General features: G+C 47.8%; 1 protein-coding gene across 2 annotated transcripts in view; it reads right to left on the bottom strand.

The window, feature by feature from the left end:
• Window positions 1-3,983: 3,983 nt before the first annotated feature.
• Window positions 3,984-18,780, bottom strand: part of ACVR1 (activin A receptor type 1) — a 55,212-nt gene continuing 40,415 nt past the window's right edge. For both annotated transcript variants that reach the window (XM_054069314.1, XM_054069313.1), the window contains 6 exons: window positions 17,580-17,679; window positions 15,568-15,714; window positions 12,527-12,802; window positions 9,675-9,872; window positions 5,784-5,914; window positions 3,984-4,914 (listed from right to left, as the gene is read on the bottom strand). In XM_054069314.1, coding sequence (XP_053925289.1) covers window positions 4,780-4,914; window positions 5,784-5,914; window positions 9,675-9,872; window positions 12,527-12,802; window positions 15,568-15,714; window positions 17,580-17,679 — 987 coding nt within the window. In that variant the 3' untranslated portion in view covers window positions 3,984-4,779. The remainder of the gene's footprint in view (window positions 4,915-5,783; window positions 5,915-9,674; window positions 9,873-12,526; window positions 12,803-15,567; window positions 15,715-17,579; window positions 17,680-18,780) is intronic.

The raw sequence follows: 18,780 nt of genomic DNA, 5'->3' as shown, positions 1-18,780 counted from the left end.
TGGGCGTTGTGCTGGAAAAGGTTGTCAGCATTACAAATTAGTAACTATTGACGTTAGGCAATTTTTTTAAATCTACGTCACATCGTCTACAAATCAGCTGCTTCATCCATCACACAGCTCACAAAGGCGAAAAACCTTTGTGGCTGCTGTCGATGCTTCCCCCTCTCCAGCCAGGGCACTGCTCGCCCCACAGGTAAGTGCTCGGCCACGTCCCCTCCTGCAGAGTGTCCACCAGGGCTGGGGGAAGGCACAGGACATAAGGGAGAAGCGCTTTGGTCAAGAGTGAGCAGAGATGTTTATTGATCTGTCAGGAGAGACCCGAGGAGTGACACCAGGTGAGCACCAGCCCTCGTGCTGCTCCACCGGGGCTGCACCCCAGGTTTTGAGGTGGTGCTGGGACAATCGCAGTGCAACCCATAGCAACGACTGCAGGGGGAAGGGGACACCTTTTTGTTTCAAAAAAATAACCCCAAGTTGTTTGGTGCTTGGCGTGGCAGCCCACGAGGATCCCGCGCAGCTCTGAGCAGGCTGGAACCCGGTTGGCCTTGGAGGCAGATGTCCCAAACCCCTTGGAAGATCCCTGTTCCACACAGCTCTGCACCATGCAGGATCAGGAGGCAGCGAGATGGGTCCGTAACCAGTGAGAAACTGCCCTTCCCACAGCACAGGTCCGAGCTTTTCCTCCACGCGGAGCAGAGGTCCCTCCACCAGCAGTCTCTTCCACCAGGATGGGCAGAGATCCACACCAACTGTACGGTTGTGCTTTGCGTTTCCTGGCGTGCTCTGGCTTGCATCTCGGCATGGCTTCCTGGTTCAGACTAGAAGCATGGTGGGATTTTTCCTTCCAGCTGGGGATAAAGCCAACATGCTGTTCCCAGGCGAGAGCATCTGTCACAGCACATCAATAGCTCTGCACTTGATAAAATAATCACTTTTCTCACACAAGTCTTAGCTTTGAGATGCAAAAATGTATTGTGTTAGAGAGGCTGACCTTCTCCCTACAAAAAACAACAGCACCAGTAACGTTTTTGTTTCCCTTCTCCAACGCAAATCAATCTTTTTGCACAGCAGCCGTTTCACCCTGCGGGGAAGAGAATCCCTCTTTGTCCCTCCCTATCAAAACAGTTTAATCCAGATAAATAAGAACATTCTGGAAGTTTCGATATGGATTTCTCATGGAAAATCCCAGCAGAAAAGGCCTACAGGGAAAGTTACAGAGAAGTAGGAGGAAGCCTTCAGTGACTTCAGCACAGCAACACAGCCGGGAGCGGCACTGGGCAGCTCTCCACATGTGTCTCACCCCAGCTCCACACCACGCACAGTGCAAACCCACCAGGCGTGTGAGTGGTTCAGATTCCACCATGGCACCGTGTGTGCCATCTCCATAGCAATAAATGCAGTGACCCCCTTAATGCAGCAGATTATATAGAAACATTCCAAATCTCTTTAGAGGATTAGAAGTTATGGGGGTACAAGAGGGACGTTGATTAATAAACGTGCTGGAGAACCAGCGTGGGAGATGGAAGGGATTTTCCTCATGTACATTGATTGGAAAGTCCCCCACTGCTCAAGCCTTTGCACCTCGAGGGGAAAAGCAGCCATAAATGTTCTCCTGTGGCTGTCCAGACATTCGAACACTGAGGTTCAGAGAGACAGTGCACAGCTTATCCTCAGCAGCTCTCAATGAGGGTTTCTGTCCCTGCTCCTGGGTGCACCACCCTGCAGCTCCCAGAAGGAACATCAGAACCCTGCTGTTATCTCAGAACGCACAGACTCAGACCACCCTCAGCTATTTTCCACTCAATTTTCATGACTGAAGTTTGCCAAATAGTCACCAAACTAAAAAAAAAAAAAAAAAATAAAATTTTTCAAACAGTTCAGTCAACGCCTGGACCAAAACCACTTCATTAGCAGGGCACAACTGTGAGTTTTGTTTAAGTTAATCCCTGGACATTCTGCTAAGCCAGAGGAAGCGACACCAACGGACACGACCTTGTCCAGCACCTCCTGAGTGCTCCTAGCGTCGGGCAGGCTTTTCTACCCTGCCAGTGGCTGCCTGGATAATCTTCTTTACCTAACACAGGATAAAGGGGACATTGCTGGGGTGCTTTTATCCTTTGGTTGATTATCCCTGCTCTATAGACAGGGAGAGCCAAGATCCCAGGTTTAAGTCATGCTCTAGTTCCTCAGTTGAGTCTGTATCCAAGGTCAGGAGAGGCCAGTGGTTGCCAGAGCCCGGCGTGCCCCCTTCCCGCAGCCCCCAGCCCGGCTGGGCCTGGCACCGCTGACAGAGCAGGGCCCAGGGCTGTGGTTAGAGAGCCAGACAGCAGAGCAAGCAGCTGCATGGAGCCGTTTCCCACCTGAAGTCGCGTTGTTCTGCTATGTACACGACACAAAGAAGAGACAGATCAGGTATTTAAAATGACCACTGCCCCTAATACCTCGTCAGACGCTGAGGGTGGGGGTGTTTGCGCCTGAGAAAGGCACCGCAAACCCAGCTAGCGTGGCCAGAATTGTTATTAACCACCAGTAGGAGAGGGTGTCTCTCTCTAACACCTGCCCTGGAGCCGGAGATGCGGAAGCTCAAAGTAGAACAGCAGGCAATGCTCTGTACCCGAGTTCTCGCTAGTCCAGCTACTCGTCTGGCAGCTGCCCATCGCTGGGTCCCTCCCCTCATCCGGCACAGTCGGCCCACAGACCGGGTCACTGGAGTCACCAATGAACGCTGTCCCTCGTGGGCTGCAGGTACACAACCGTACCCCGAGAGCCCCGCACACACCACACCCACAAACTGCTTTAATGCAAACCAAAGCATGTTCAGGCAACTGAACCTTTAACATCCTATTAAAAACTAACAATAAAAACTAATCAGATCCCACTTTTCCTATGTTTTTTTTGAGCCCTGGACCTGCTCAGATTCTCATCAAGGATAATTAAGAGCCCTAGCAACCGGTATCGACTCAGTCTGCTCTGCAGAGCTCTTGTGCCACAGAGCCTCACGCCCACAAACTGGGCTGTTATTGCTGTACTGGAAGTGTAGAAGTAGAAAGGCACAGCACGTGGCTGGAGAAGGATGAGGAACCTGGGGCTGAGAAAGAAAAATGATGGAGAAACAGGAGAGTGGAATCTGGTGGACTCAAGAGCACAGAAAGGGACCTCAGAGGAAGTTTTTAACCCTGAGACGAAATGCGCCCAGTGGCTGAGTGCCATCCAGGTCCTTACATTACATTGAGGACTTAAAGCCCACGAACGGAGTTCTTTTTCAAGGATGAAAGGGCCTTCCTAATTTCTTCCTAGTTACTCTTCTGCCTGCATAACAAACAAGCTGAGAGCATCAAGAAAAAGCAGTTCCTGGGGTACACAGCTGAATGCTTTCCCCTTGGGCAGGGGATAACACTCCTCCTCCCACCAGATGTGCTCTAGGTTTGCATGGACACGGCTGGCACCACATCCAAGGAGAGGACACTAGCTCCTTGCCGCACACACTACTCTGGATCTAGTGCCGTGCACGAAGAACGGCCCTGGAAAAACAACTGCTCAAGCCTTGGGAGCTTGGCCTCCCCCAGCACTGACCTGGCCGACTCTTCCCCTGGAGAAGCCGCTGTGGCACTGACGCCCTGCGGTGCTAACGGCCAGCAAGAGAACTAAATCACTCTTCGGTTTGACTTGAAAACATTCTATTTAATTTATACAAATAACTACTAAATAGAAAAAGTAGATTAAAACAAAATAGTTATTTTTCTGGCAGAGTTTAAATGCATATTATATAGCTTAGAAGAAATAAAATGCATTTTCCCCACAGCATTCATGACCTAAAATTGTAGTTAATTCCTCCATCTCTTTCCTGTCTCAGACCACCGAGATACCAGACAGCGCCGCGTGGGTAATGGCAATATATAAGTTCCATATTTGAACTGAAAACGTGTTACAGACCACAAGCCTACAAATGTGAAGCACTTAAAACCGTGACTATTGAACTGTAATATGATAATACAGAAAACAATTCATGTTTCAGGTTATATTGTGTTACAAAAACATCTGTGTAAGAAATCATGAAAGAGGCCACATAAAAATAAGCTTTAACTTTATGCACTTCTTTTACAGTTTAAAAAACTGGCGAGTGCACTGGTAATAAATAATTTGCAGATTTTGTATAAACGAGAGATTCCTAATGTTCAGCATTATTGTAAACATCAGTACACATGTAAAACGCAGCTAAAATCTGACAGTTACGCTTTCGGTTTCCCAAATTAATTTCCTATTACTCAGGCATAGATTGATGTAGTTTACAGCCAATCATCTTTTTGGCAAGTCATGTCATTAAAATTAACAGTGACAGTGCAAGTCAGGAATGCAAAGAATTCCTAGTGCAATAAAGAAGAGAAGCACAGGCAATATTGCTGATTAAAATTCACCACTTCCATGTGTTTGCCTTGGGAGTGATTAGGAGAATTAAAAAAAAAAAAGAAAGAGAGAAACTGTTCAAAGCCATTATTTAATGCCCTGATCTTGTCTTAGGATTTCTCCATCTTCCTTCAGGCCACTACCTTTGCAACAATACATCCAGAGGGAGTCCTTAGAGCTTGACCGGTTGTGAAATGCCCGTCGTAGTCACTGAGCAGAGTTCGCGCAGTTCCGACATCTCCCACGCAGGCAGATCGCTAAGAACTTCGGCCTCAACAAGCAGCCACGTGGGGACCAATTGTACAAACTGTCCAGCCAGGCTCCTTCCGAGCCAGACAAACGCCTTCCCAGCGGGAGAGCACCACAAGAAGAAGGTCAACAGTCAGCTTTCAGTTTATCTAAGGAATTGTCAATTTTGGTCAAAGTCTTTTTGATGCGCAGGGCTGTCAGTCTTGCTGACGGGTTCTGATACCAGCATTCTTTCATCAGCTTGGCGAGAGATGTTAACGTCTGGGAAAAGAATGAAAACCACAGAACACGTGAGTAAGTACACAAATTGCAAGACAAGAAAGCACCAGACTGAGTTACAAATGCACAAGGAGGTTTTATTGCCTTGTTGTAGACTCTGAAAACTGAGTATCAGAGTTCGCCGCTGTCTATCAAATATACAGCTTTCAAGCATTGAATAATGTGGTTAAACCAAGATCATAACTCGACAGCAGGCTAACTGCAGGGACAAGCTACTGTAACCTTAAACAGTGAGGTCTGGGTTTTTCTAATTAAGGGAACACCCTACATAATCTCTTTCCAACTAAACTGACTCCTGTGAGAGCACTGAGAGGAGCCAGACAAGGTACAGATCTTCTGCCCCTGATTTCATCGTGCCCAGTGCAACTTCTGCCTGGCTGGGATTCCCAGCCAGCTGGTGCAGCAGCACAGCCAAGACCAGGCAGATGGGACCACTCGCCCTTGCTGGCCTCAGCCAGCCATACAGACTCAAACCTCCACACCTTCAGCGATAGGGAACAAAACAGTCGGTCACTCTGCAGAGTCCTGGGTGATTCCAATGGAGAAAAATAAAACTCCAGCATTTGCCTTTCAGAAAGAGCGACAGCCTCTTACCCTGCAGGCAGGGGAGACCAGCATTCCATTCTGAACCTGCACGCCTACAAGGCACAGCACATCCTACACGGGCTACACCTTCCCTTAAAGACACTGTCCCTTGGACAGAGAAAAACCACGTAGGAATAGCAGTGTGAAAATAGCTATTGTTAAACCATGCTACTAAAAGGCTGTGAGCAGCTCAGACTTCAAGTGATAATTGAGGACAAGGTCAACTCATGCCTTCTGCCCCCCCCAGCCCAGGCACAGCCACTTACAGGGTCTGAGAACCATCTGTTGGGAATGTTCGGCCTCTGCTGGTCTACACAGACCACTTTTCTCATGTCTTCAAAACTGGGATCGTTTGGAACCAAGTCATAAAAGGGAGGTTTGTAATCTTCAACAATACCTGGGGGACACAAAGAAGGGAGGCATCATTTAGTGACCAAGTCAGTGAAACAGCATGTCTGCACACAAAAGGAGAGCGCGTGACGCAGTTGCCTGAGGAGCCCCAAGATCTTTTACAAGTTAACACCACGGGGTCCAGCAGCCACCAAACAGAACAGTGCTTACTATCACAGGAACAGCTTTTTCTACCCAAAAGGTTAGTTAACTGGCTCATATCACAATCCCACAAAGAACTGAACCCCCTTCACAGAGGCTTGCGCTGAAATGAGGAGAAATAAATCCAGTTGCACAAAGGCCATGGTTTCTAAAGCTGGAGGTTTGACTGCAGCATAGGATTCCTACCACAGATGTAAAAAATTAAAGGTCTGGTTGTGGTTTTTAACAGGCCTATCACCCTTTTCACACAGTTTTACAATTCCTGAAAGTCCAAGAAGCATATCAGCATCTAGGGACCCACACGCTGGTGCTGCAAAACATTTTATTTCTTGTTATTAAACCAGCAGAAGACCAAGGGTGATGGGCACCATGCGCCACCACAAAGCCAAATACCTGAGAGCCTGCGGCACCCAGTGTCTGAACACATCTTCTAGGATTCTGTGCTGAAAAACGAGCTTGTGTGTGTGCCCTCACACCTCAGCACCCAGCTCACAGAGAACCAGCAGGCTCAACAGCCATTGGCCTCCTCTCTAAGGCACGCATGCATCAGAGGACTCAGCTCACAAATGACCTACAGGGAGCTCAGCTTTCTTAGGAAACCAGTGTAAAACCTGGGGTACAAAGACAGACATTTGTGTCAGCAACCTGGAAAACCACCAAGCAAACACAGCTCTCTGTATAGCAGAAACAGGGACAGGACAACTTCAAACACACTTTGAGGACAGACAGCTGTCTCATAGCCAGATATACATGAAATCCAGGACAATTCCTGTTGCTTCGCATTTACTGATGTGGAAAAGAGCTTCTCCAACTTCGTTACGGTAGTTGGAATTTAGTTTTCTCATTTTATTGGAGATGAAGATCAAAATCCCAGAGGTTCTCTGTAAAAATGCGTAAAACCCTGTCTGCGATGACTTGCTGAAAAGGGAAATGGTCTTCAGGATTTATAGCTCCCTTAGGAAACGGCAGGACAGTTCAAAGCTCCAGCTCCCCAAGCAAGTTACCATAACCCCACACTGGGGGTTTGCCCAGGGTACTCTGACACAGATGCAGAATGACAGACAGAGTCACCCCCCTCCTCCTTCGAGCAGCTCATCGCTGTGTGTACCAAACCTCACCCTAGGCCTGAGCTCCCCTCAGGATGCTCCTCCTGCTTCTTCCCAGAACACAGAACAACAGCCTTTACTGGGAGAATCCAAGAATGCAAACCCCTTGTGTATCCACACTGTCCTTCCTTCTGCTTCAGATAAAGCTGTGGCTTTACACAAGTCAAACGCAGAACTCAGAGCTATGACACAGAGCTCTGGACGTGTTTCCAGGGTCCTTAGGATATTCCAGATGAACTTCATTACCGAAAAAGACAATCTGGCTCCAATTTACTGTTTTCCTGTGGTCTTACACAGCTGGTTGTCCCAGATAAGACAGTGACAGATATGGAATGCAGTGGGACTGGCCTTTACTCCAATGGAGCAGTCCCAGAGCTCCCTGATCTGCCTCTGCTGAACATCACAGCCCCATGGGGCCACCCCTGGCTCTACAGCAGCCTGGCCGCGGCACCACTGCAACCTCTAGCCCACACCGCCTTGCTTGCCAAATCCACTGCCCCATCACCCACTTCCCTCACCCGCTGCCCCTGGAACGCTGGCCACTCACTGCCAGGGAGACCCCAGAGCTCTCAGCACAACCCACAGCTTCCTGCGTTCCGGACAGGTTTAAGGTCATTTCTGCCACTTACAATATATTGCATGTTCTTCCCCAGAGTTCCTGGCTTTTTCCTACTGAAATCAGCCAGAACTCACACCCAGAGCAGCAATTCCCTCACCTTTATTTCCCAATGGTGTTTGCTTGTCCCCTGCATGCAGGAATCTCACCGGCAAGCAAAGCCAGAGCCACACAAACGCCAGAGCGACAGCCACCAACCAGCACTTCCCGGGGTTACTGCTCGTATCGAACAAGGTCACAACACTGGGAGCAGCAGTGGTGATTCCCAAGGGACGGAAGAGTCAGTGCCAGGCGCCCAGTGAGCAACAACACAAGGTACCTTGCACCAGGACATGGGGCTCAGTCAATCTCCAAGGAACAAGCCTGGGGCTATCAGAGATAGTAACACACTGACTCGGCGGCTTCAGTCACATTTTCAAGTGCAGAGAGAAATGCCAAGTAGCTCCTGTGACAGCACAAAGCCAATACGCAACTACTCCTGTTTGTGGCAAAGGAGGTTCCAATCACATTGTCCTCTTTACACCAAGCCCTAACAGGAAAGCGCTGAGCATCACTGGGTCACCCTGAAGACCACTAGATAAGTTTAAAAATATTAATTTTTTTAAAATATATTATATTTTTACATATACATACATATATACGTGTGCGTGTGTGTCAGACTACAGCAGCTTCAGAGTCCCTACAAACTAAGTGCTAAACAGGGTTGGCTCACTGAACAGCCTCCGCATTTCCACCCAGTAAAGGAGACTTGCTGTGTGTCCATCAGCATGGGGTGGCAGCAAGACTTCCTAGCCCACGAGTGCCACCAGCTCGCCTGGGACACCACCACCCAGGGCACACCCAGACCTCAGCTCCCTCCTCCCAGTGTGGGAGTCTGTCTATGGAGCAGACAGAGCCCACACAGCTAAACTCGGATGTCAGAGAACAAGCTCAGTGCACTTCAAACCCACGCAATCACTTACGGCAACAGCCAGAAACAGGCACTGTGGGATTAGTATCACCTCATCTCAAACCACGGCTCAGTGTCACTGCAGGTCTCTGTTGCTGGCACAGTGCTCCCACGGTGGCACGAAGCTCAGCCGGAACCAAGTTACTGAGGCCGATACCGATCAGCTTTGGCAGGTCCATAGGCTGTGCCGAGTTGCACACCGCCTCGGCAATGCTGCCAGCACGCCGACGCTTGCTAGTTTGGAAGTAGCTGAGGTGGATTGTGAACTGCAGGTACTGCTGTGTGCAAAAGCTTCAGCACGAGGATGCTTAAATAACAGGTACTGCGCATGGAGCTGTCTTTTCAAGAGGCAACCAGGTAAAGCTGCGTGTTTTTATAGGTATTATATACAGTCCACAGACACAAGTATGAGCATATATACAGCTGCATCAAAGGAAGCATGGCCAGCAGGGCAAGGGAGGGCATTCTCCCTCTCTACTCAGCTCTCATGAGACCCAGCCTGGAATCCTGTGTCCAGTTCTGGAATCCAACATAAGAAAGAGATGGATCTGATGAAATGGGTCCAGAGGAGGCCACGGAGACGATCTGAGGGCTGGAGCACCTCTGCTATGAGGACAGGCTGGGAGAGTTGGGGTTGTTCAGCCTGGAGAAGAGAAGGCTCTGGGGAGACCTTAGAGCAGCTTCCAGCGCTGAAAGGAGCTCCAGGGAAATAGGTTTGTACTGGGATCCTAAGCTGGCTGGCACCTGCCCTACCTGCCCCACGAGGTTCCAGCCAACCGCCTCAGTGGTACCAGAGCAAACAACTAGTTATCTTTTGCTGAGGAAGAGAGCCCGGTGTCCAATGTCAGCTACAGAATCCCAGATTCAGGTTTAATAGGAGTGGACTTTATTGTTTAACCCCTGTACGAACATGTAGGGAGTCCCACATACTCACCGTTGCTAACCATGCGCCTAGCCACTTCCCAAAGGACCAGCCCAAAAGCCCAGATATCCACCCTTTTGTATGAGTCAAAGCAGTCTGCCTGGATGGTTTCGTCCAAGACTTCTGGAGCCATGTAGCGCTTGGTACCCACACGGGGGTTGTTCCCCACGTCCAACTGATTGGTGCTTTGGGAGTGCATAACTGCAAGGCCTGAGGGACAGAAAAAATACCGTGGTTAAGTCCTCTTTAAAACCATGGCAGCGTACATTTAATCTGACACAAGAGCAGCGGCACCCACCAGACAGCTTCTTAAACAGAAGGAGCCGAGAGTCCAACTGTCCAAGGACCAACCGGGTCAGCTCCAAACCAGCTATCGAAAACAGCCCCTGCGTCCGCAGCCCCAGCCCAATTATCCCCACAGGGATTATCATTAAGCACGTTATTGCACTGTTGCAAAATGCTGTCATTAACAGGTTTGCAGCCACTGGATGTCACCAGCGCTCTGGGCATGTACGCACAGGAGGCCAAGCATCTGTTGCTTAGAAGAAAACAATTCTACACAGCATTCAAACGTATTTATAGCACTTTTGGGTGGGCGGATGTATCCGAATTGTGGCAAAGAGAGAAGAAAAACACTGCATGACGGAGATACACAAGTTAAAAAATAAAGCTGGGAAATAAAAAACATTGTATTTGCAGTAGGCTGAAAAACAAACATCCTCAAGCTGATCTGAAATGAGTCAGTCAAAACCACTCCACCTGGCTCTACTAATTACTAAACATTTAAGCAAAGAACATTATGTGAGGCACCAAATTACTGTAAATTTGGAAACACACCGAGTACTCGTTCTGCCCTGGTAAACAGAGAGCCCTGCAAATTGAACAGCAATGGGCGCACAGCAAAGCGAAGCAACAGAAAAGACAACACCAACTCCCCGACTTCCTCAACTAATCTTGTACGAACATCATATTCCATTTACATTTAACCAGAGTTCATTTTGGATGGGACTTTAAAAGCTTCTTAACTTGGTCCCACAAAAAGTAACCCATCACCGGGTCATTACTGGGCTTTTCCTTGCCAAAAATCAGCCCATACTTCACCATAACAGAAACATTGAAAACACTTTTCTACAATCTAAATGCACTTCAAGTAATTTCCAGCAGCTCAGAAAGTGTTTATGGCACCTCTGGAAAGGCCCCACCTTCTAACCCCATGCCTGCTGAGAAACCATTTGGAAATGCCACTCTCTGGATAAAAACACTATGTTATAAACACACACAGATACAGGACATACATCTAAACACACGTTTCTGTAGTTCTTTACATTTGGATCCATTTCTATTACACATCTACGGATTAGAATACTTCAAAAGCCCCTTGCACACTGGAAGCAAAGGTTAGCAAACAAATTTCCTGGCACACACTGAAAAGGTCAAGACTTCGTGAAACGCTTTGATAAAATTGTAGTTCTCCATCCAAACTGGGCAAAACAGACTCCAAGGATTGACAGGGCAAAGGTTTATGGCTAAGGGACACAAGTCAGCATCCCACCCACTACAAACTCAGTGTTGCAATAGGGTCAGGGGACAAGGGTGTTGTAACCAGGTTGTCACTGTGGTGGCATCCGTGCTGTTTGTGGGAAGTGGGAAGCAGATACTGTACTGCTGGAGCTCAGTTTCCCCTGAGGAGATCCAATGTCCATTTAACTGTAGGGTGCGGAAGCTCTTGCCAGAGCAGCTCTCGCTGCAAGACACTTTTTTAAAACAAACGTTCAACAGGAACACAAAGTGATGGAAGAGCAGCTTTCAAAACATAAAAATCCCCATTCAGAGTACACTGGAGTATCTGCTAGAAACCAACCCTGAGATATCGTCCTTACATGCACTGTCCTTACAGACACTGGTGTGTGTTCCGAACAGACAGTCACCACTCCACACGGAGGAGGGTCAGCAGGGAGCAGAGAGGGAGAGGAGGGTCAGGCTTTTTCTTCTTTTTGTGTAAGCTGGAGCACCTCCCATACGAGAACTGGCTGAGAGAGTTGGGGTTGTTCAGCCTGGAGAAGAGAAAACCTAAGGTTTCCAAGAAGCTTCCAGTGCTGAAAGGGGCTCCAGGAAAACTGTCCTTTTTACAGGGGCATGTACTGACAGGACAAAGGCAAACAGCTTTAAATTGGAAGGGGGAAGGTTTAGATTAGATGTTAGGAAGAAATTCTTCACAACGAGGGTGGGGAGGCCCTGGCCCAAGTTGCCCAGAGCAGTGGTGGCTGCCCCATCCCTGGAGCGGCTCAAGGCCAGGTTGGATGGGGCTTGGTGCCCCTGATCCAGTGGGAGGTGTCCAGTTGACATCCTTTCCAACCCAAACCATTCCATGACTATGATTCTACACTCCTGTGGTGTGAACAAGCCACACTGCTGCAACCTCTTCTCAGCATCCTACCAGCTTAAAGTCTAAAACCAGCTGTGCATGGAGAACCCAGTTTTGGGCTCACTGAATATCCTGGCAAAAGACTCAGCTGGAGGGGTCTATGGTGCCTGAGACAGCAAACCCAAAGTTCTTAGACTGTAATTGGAAGGACATTCATTAGCTCAGAATTGAGCTGAAGCCTAATAACTGCTGCCTTCTTGGATCCACAAATGGAATCTTAACAATGAAAACAGCCCAGGTGTCTGGCTGGCTCCCCAGCAGCCAAGCAGTATTTCTAAGCTGTATGTGCCATCTAGTGGCTGTCCTATACCTTCAGGGCAACCCCAGATCACAGCATGGTTATTTTAAGGTTGCTTTGAGACTTTTTTGATTGGAGTTACCCATTATATTGAATTGCTGCAAGAATGCACAGAGTGCATTAGCACTGCAGTGAACTCACCCAAATCCGCTATGCAGCACTGTCCGTTCTTCTTCACAAGGATATTCTTGCTCTTCAAGTCACGATGAGAAATGGCCGGCTTCCCCTGAGTTCCAAATATCTCTATGTGCAAATGCGCGAGGCCGCTGGCTATGGACAGGACGATGCGCAGGCAGCTGACCGTGTCCAGGGTGGTGAGCTGCAGGTAGTCGTACAGAGAGCCCATCTCGTGGTAGTGCGTGATCAGCCACAGCTGCGTGCTTGAGTTCCTGGAAGTCATATCGGATGCAATAAAACCTAGAAAGGGAAGGAAAAAGGAGAAACAACAAAATAAAGCGACAGGGCTCCTTCAAGTCTTCCTCAAGGAATCAATACTACCAGTTCCCTCTTGTAATTCAAAATGCTGTTTAATTAAACCTCTTCCATGATTATGCTGCACTGAAACCAGACTGCACATATTGCTGTGATGGAGAGAGAGATGACACATTCCAAAACTCTAACAGAATCACAGAATGGTTTTGGTTGGAAAAGACCTTTAAGATCATCGAGACCAACCACCGATTCAGCCCGGCTAAGTCCACCACTAGACCATGTCCCCAAGTATGACATCTACTCATCTTTTAAACCCCTCCAGGAATAGGGACTCACCCATCTCCCTGAGCTGTCTCTGCCAGGGCTTGGCACCCCTTTCAGTAAAGAAACTCCTGATATCCAACCTAAGTCTCCCCTGGTGCATCTTGAGGCCATTTCCCCTTGTCCAGTCACTGCATCCAGGGAGAAGACGACAGAGAATGCTCTTCACAAGATATCACCAGGTCTACTGACAAGAACACAAGTGTGGTTTGTCAGTCACCCTAACATGACCACTTCTCAGGACTACGTTCTAAAAAACAAACAAACAAACAAAACCCCTATTGTTTTTCATTTTTTTTCCTTTCTTTTTGAAGGACTTGGGGCTGGGAAAATCTCCAGTTAAACAAGAAAGCCACCAGGTTGCAGGACATCTGCAGCTGTCTGCTCAGCTGGATCCTACTGCAAAGCAGCTCTCCCTCAGACAAGTCAGAAGGAAGCATTCCCATTGTTAAGGTGAAGAAGCAGCCAGCGCTGCTGAAACCTGATTCACCTTTGCATCCCATCCCAACAAGCAGACCGTGTGTGCTGTGACACCTCCACATCTACATCCCAGGTGAGTCTATCTGGAGCCCTTCTAACAAACAGCCTTGACAGGTCAAAAACTTGCTGTCTCCGCAGGGAACGTCATACCTTTAAGATCAAGCACTGACAAAAGCACATCTCACCACAGCAACAACCGGCTCTCCAGCGATCTCCCAGTGCTCCAAACACTGCGGTGGATTGCTGCAGCCTGGTAACTGATCAGGCCTATGGGATGCTCCGAACACGATCTCTGGAACTGTGCACTGGCTCACAATGGAGCCAATGGATCTATCAAGCGGCAGACGGCTCAGGAGAGAGAAGCAGCACCAGAAGACAACCACATCAAAACCCAAAGAATAGCAATTCTGCTGCTTCAAGCACCAGGACAACTCTACTGGTGCACAACTTGCTTCCACGGCATGGTAAGGTCTAGCACCTTTGTGCTTCACAGCCGTACTCCACAAGCATTTTCTACAAAGGGGTAGAGAAACAGCTCTCCTCGAAACTTGGGAGCCTCAAGAGCCATTTTGAAAAATGTGGTGTCTTAAAACTGACCCCCAAATTCAGGAGCAGTTCCCTTCCTGCTGCCACTGAATGCAGTGGGTATCAGCACACTGTTGACCTCAACAGCTTGACCTGGGAAGGAACAAAAGGTTTATTTCCTTTCGGTTCGAGGAACAAATCATGCTTATTAAAAGCCCAGGTATGACATTTGTCAGAAAGAACACCCACTACTTTCACTCCTGGAGGCAGATCTCTGCACAATGTGACGCTTCTGTCACTTGGGATATTGTTTAATAAATGAATTCTATAAAATAGCCAAGAGATTAGACAGTTATCAAGGAAGACTAAACACAGATAGAGGGGTAATGGGAAACATGTAATGCAATTTCAGCTGAGCTCCCTGCTCTCTTGGGCAGCTAAGTTCAATAATTCACATTTCAGGAGGCCACCAAATTATTTCTGCAAGTAGCAAAGGAAGTGCTTCAAGAAACATTAGACCAACATCTAGAGGGATGAGCTATAGAGCCAGGGAATGTTCTCTGACAGGAAACAACAATAAAGAGCCCCAGTCAAACCTGAACGCAGATGGATTGCAGGAGAGGTAATGTCAGCACTCAAAATGCACTGTTGCTCTCATCTACAATGGTGGCAGAGCAGTGGAAGAAGGTCACAGCTAGGAATCAATGGGGCTGCTTAAAGCTCCATCATGGCTGACAACCCAAAAAAGCCACCATTCCCTAAGCTCTCAGGACTGACCACACATGGTCCAATTCAGAAGATTCAAAACCATCATACTTTCATATATTTACAGGGAAATGAGATAAAGGAGACAGCTACAGTTGAAGCTTAAACAGCAAAGTGGCTTAGTCTGACCCTAAGCAGAACAGTTAAGCAGAAGAAAATAATGGTTTCATGCTGCACTTTGTTCAGGCACGTGGAAAACTTTCAACTATTTAAATCCCATTATAAACTCCGCCTCACTTTTTCTTCCTTCACTTCTCCCAGGTGAACTGAAGCCATAAGAAAACACAGACCCAGAAGGACTTCTCCATTCTTCTGCCATTTGGCTGCCCTGCAACAAGAGCTGCAAGGGCAAACTCTTAGCACATGAGCCTGTGGCACCTTCGTTCTCCTCTACTCACTGTGCTGCCAACAACCAATTCATCTGGTTGACTGCTCCTTGACAGAACAATGCAGGATGACAATGATTCACGGTTGCTGCAACACTTTCTCCAGACGCAGATTTCAGCATCCTCTTGGCAAGGGTTCCCCTTAAAACTTCCCTTCAGCAATTTATTGCAAACCCAAGAACCTCACCTCACAGACTGCAGATCCCTGGCAAACCCACAGTGCTCTGCAGGCTAACTCACACCAAGAAACACGAACAGAGTAGTTCCACTTACCTAAAATGTTTTCGTGCCGCAGCAATACAGTGTTGTACAGTTCGGTTTCCCTGAACCAAGACTTTTCATCCCGAGAAGAGAAGATCTTCACAGCAACGTTTTCTCCTTGCCACTGACCTCTCCAAACTTCTCCATAACGGCCCTTTCCTAGTGGGGAAGAAAAAAAAAAAAAACACAGAAGTTGTCAGCAAATGATTTTCACAAGGCAGAAGGACAGGACAAACTAATAGGATGGAAACTCAAATGTCCATGGCCCAAATATCACACTGACGTAGTCTGATCACCCCTGCGTGAACTTTATAATATCATGCAGCACTCCACTGTGCCTCAACTTTTCCTGTTTGTGTCAGCTGCAAGATCTGAATCACAGAATCATGAAATAGTTTGGGTTAGAAGGGACCTCAAAGCCCATCCAGTCCCACGCCCTGCCATGGGCAAGGGACAACTCCCACTGGATCAGGTTGATCAAAGCCTGATCCACCCTGGCCTTGAACACCTCCAGCGATGGGGAAGAGAATGGATCTCTCCTCCTTGCAGGCTGGAATAGATCACAGTGTTTGTACTGGGCAGGTGTAATTATCCAAACACCAGCAATGAAAGCAACATCACAGCTTAAGTGGCACAGGCAACATCCTGGCAAGGTCAGCAAACACAAAACAAATAGATCTATGAATCCTAAAGAGAGCATGGCAGAGAGGATGTCCAGTGCTGGAGATACAGTCTTTACATCTCTATTACATCAGAAGGTGTCCCTGCCTATGGAAGGGGGCTTGGAACTGGGTGACCTTCAAGGTCCCTTCTGAACCAAACCTCTCCATGATTCTATGATCATTAGCCCTGGAAAAACACACCCACACAGCCAGACACAGACATGCAGAATGCCAGTTAAACAACACAAACAAAAAACCCAGCAACAAAAACCACCCTGCCCAAAAATAAAAAAAAAAAGAGGAAAAAAACCCTCACTGCAAACTGAACCCCAGACTGCCCCCCTGTCCTGTGCAGAGCAGGACACAGTGTGCACGCCAAGCTTTCTACCCAGGCAGCTCAGAAGGATGCATGACATGATCAAGTATCCAAGAGCAAAGCAACATCCTCGGCAAGGGGCGCTCGGAAAGTTCTGTCTGTTCCCATTGCCATCCCAATACGACAGCCCCAGGCTCCCTGTAAGGAACTGTGCCTGATCTGATAACCACAAATATCCCACTCCTTTTTTTCCCTACTAGGAACAATTATTATCACGCTTTCCTCACCTCGTTAGTGCCAGCGAGGCACCTGGCCCCATGTCCCTGCCTCAGGGTATCTGACTCAAATACTTCTTAGAATCACTAAATTCAAATTTAACACTACTCAATTGATAACTACATGTGCTGAAGGAAAACATAAAGGATCCTTAAAATTAACACTCAAGTCCTAAAGGCCCAGCAGAGCTTTCGGGCAGAATTACCAGAGAGGAGCTCTCCTTTGGGGGAAGAGAGCAGCAACAGCACAGCACCACCTGCACGGTCCCAGAGCAACAGAGCTACAAAACATTTGTGTTCCCATTCGAATGGCAAAAAATCACAGGTAGGTTTTTTAAAATGTCACTTTAGCCACTTTGCTTGATGCTTCAGCTCCAGACCTCAAATCCAGATGAGCCTTTTCTAATTCTAAAGGTTTTGAATAAACATCATTTAACAAGCAAACGTTTGATTCACAGTCCGACAGCTTCAAACTGTGCTCGCCTCTCTTAAGAACACACTTTACCTGGCTTACAAAGCCCTCAAAGGAGCCCAGGGAGTATTTTCTAACATCACCTCACTGCACAAAGCTCCAAATTCCCAATCACAAAGCTCAGGTGATATTTGCCCCTTTCTTCTGCACAGATCTGAAAGGAGTTTTCTCACTTCACTTTCCAAACCCAAATCCATCCCATGAACAGTTTCATACAAGCAATGAGGGCGGAGACAGAGCTTTCTCTCCACATTCGCTGTCAAGACGTAGCACTAGGTGTGAACAAGACATATACTGACCAACACACTCCACAAGTGTGATCTGGCGAGCCACTGTCCTTTGCACCAAGAAGGGAAGTCCAGAACCACTTCCAGATGTGCAGGAATGGTCCAGTAAATCCTGTTCAAAATAAAAGCATAAATTTATAACCTGCAAGAAACTACTTTCTCTCCCCATTTACATATGGACAGGTACGCCGCTTCCCAGGAGTGGCTAGGTTAAAGTTTAACGGTTATCTCGGTGGCTCTGGTGATGCCATGTGCTGACTCAAGACCAACACACACCCGTGCCATCACTGCACAGACAGACAGAGAATGCTCTTCACAAGATGTTACCACTTCAAAGAATGCCCCACAGGCAGAAAGAACTGGCGAGGCAGCTGTAACTTAGGCTTCGTCACTTTCTGTTGGAAATTTTACACTGGACACAGCAACAAACAGCAAACAAACACAGCCCCCTTACATTCTCAGATTTCTTATTCTGTCTCTATATTTTATTTGGCATTATAGTACTGTTTAATAAACAATTTTGTTTCATAAATAAATGGCAATAAATTCACTGCCTGTGAAGCTGTTATTCCCAAACTACAGGTTCTCTTTCACCCATTCAGCCCCCATCCAGTTTCTATCCTTTCCCATCATATTTTCAGCTCTCCTTTCCACCTTGGTTCCAACCTTACTTCCCTTTCTCCTTTGCTGTACACACCTCACCCACTTCTCCCCCCACTCCCATTTCAGCCCTTGCTGTCGTTATTCCCCAGCCCTGCACAGTCAGGGACTGCCTCTCTTGCCGCTGCCACTCCTAAGGGGAACGCTGCACACCCTTCTTCTTCTTCTCCACCTGGGCCCTGTGGCCAGGAGCACTGTGAAGATGCCTGGGTTTGGGGGAGAAGAGAGCCCCACCTCCATGCCAAGCACCACAACCATGCCTGGCACCACCAAGATTTCTCCAGTGAGTCCCAAGACCCTGCTCAGAACTTCTTTAAAAGACAACACCCAAAGAAACAATTGAAGTCTCCTTCCCCAGAGTGGGGGAACCTTGTGAGACAAACAGTCCCTCCAAAAAACACAATGTGTCATTGTGTGGTAGATAGCAGCCACGGGAAGTTTTGACCCAAACTATCCCAGTTTGGCACAGTTATTTGTAACTGGAAGCAGCTTTACAATCAATATGGCAATGGAAACATTCCCTCTATCTCCTGCACTAGGTACATCACTGGTG

Source organism: Cuculus canorus, chromosome 6 (assembly GCF_017976375.1).
Source record: "Cuculus canorus isolate bCucCan1 chromosome 6, bCucCan1.pri, whole genome shotgun sequence".
In the NCBI taxonomy this organism is placed as follows: domain Eukaryota; kingdom Metazoa; phylum Chordata; class Aves; order Cuculiformes; family Cuculidae; genus Cuculus; species Cuculus canorus.
This window is presented reverse-complemented; position numbering and strand designations above follow the sequence as displayed.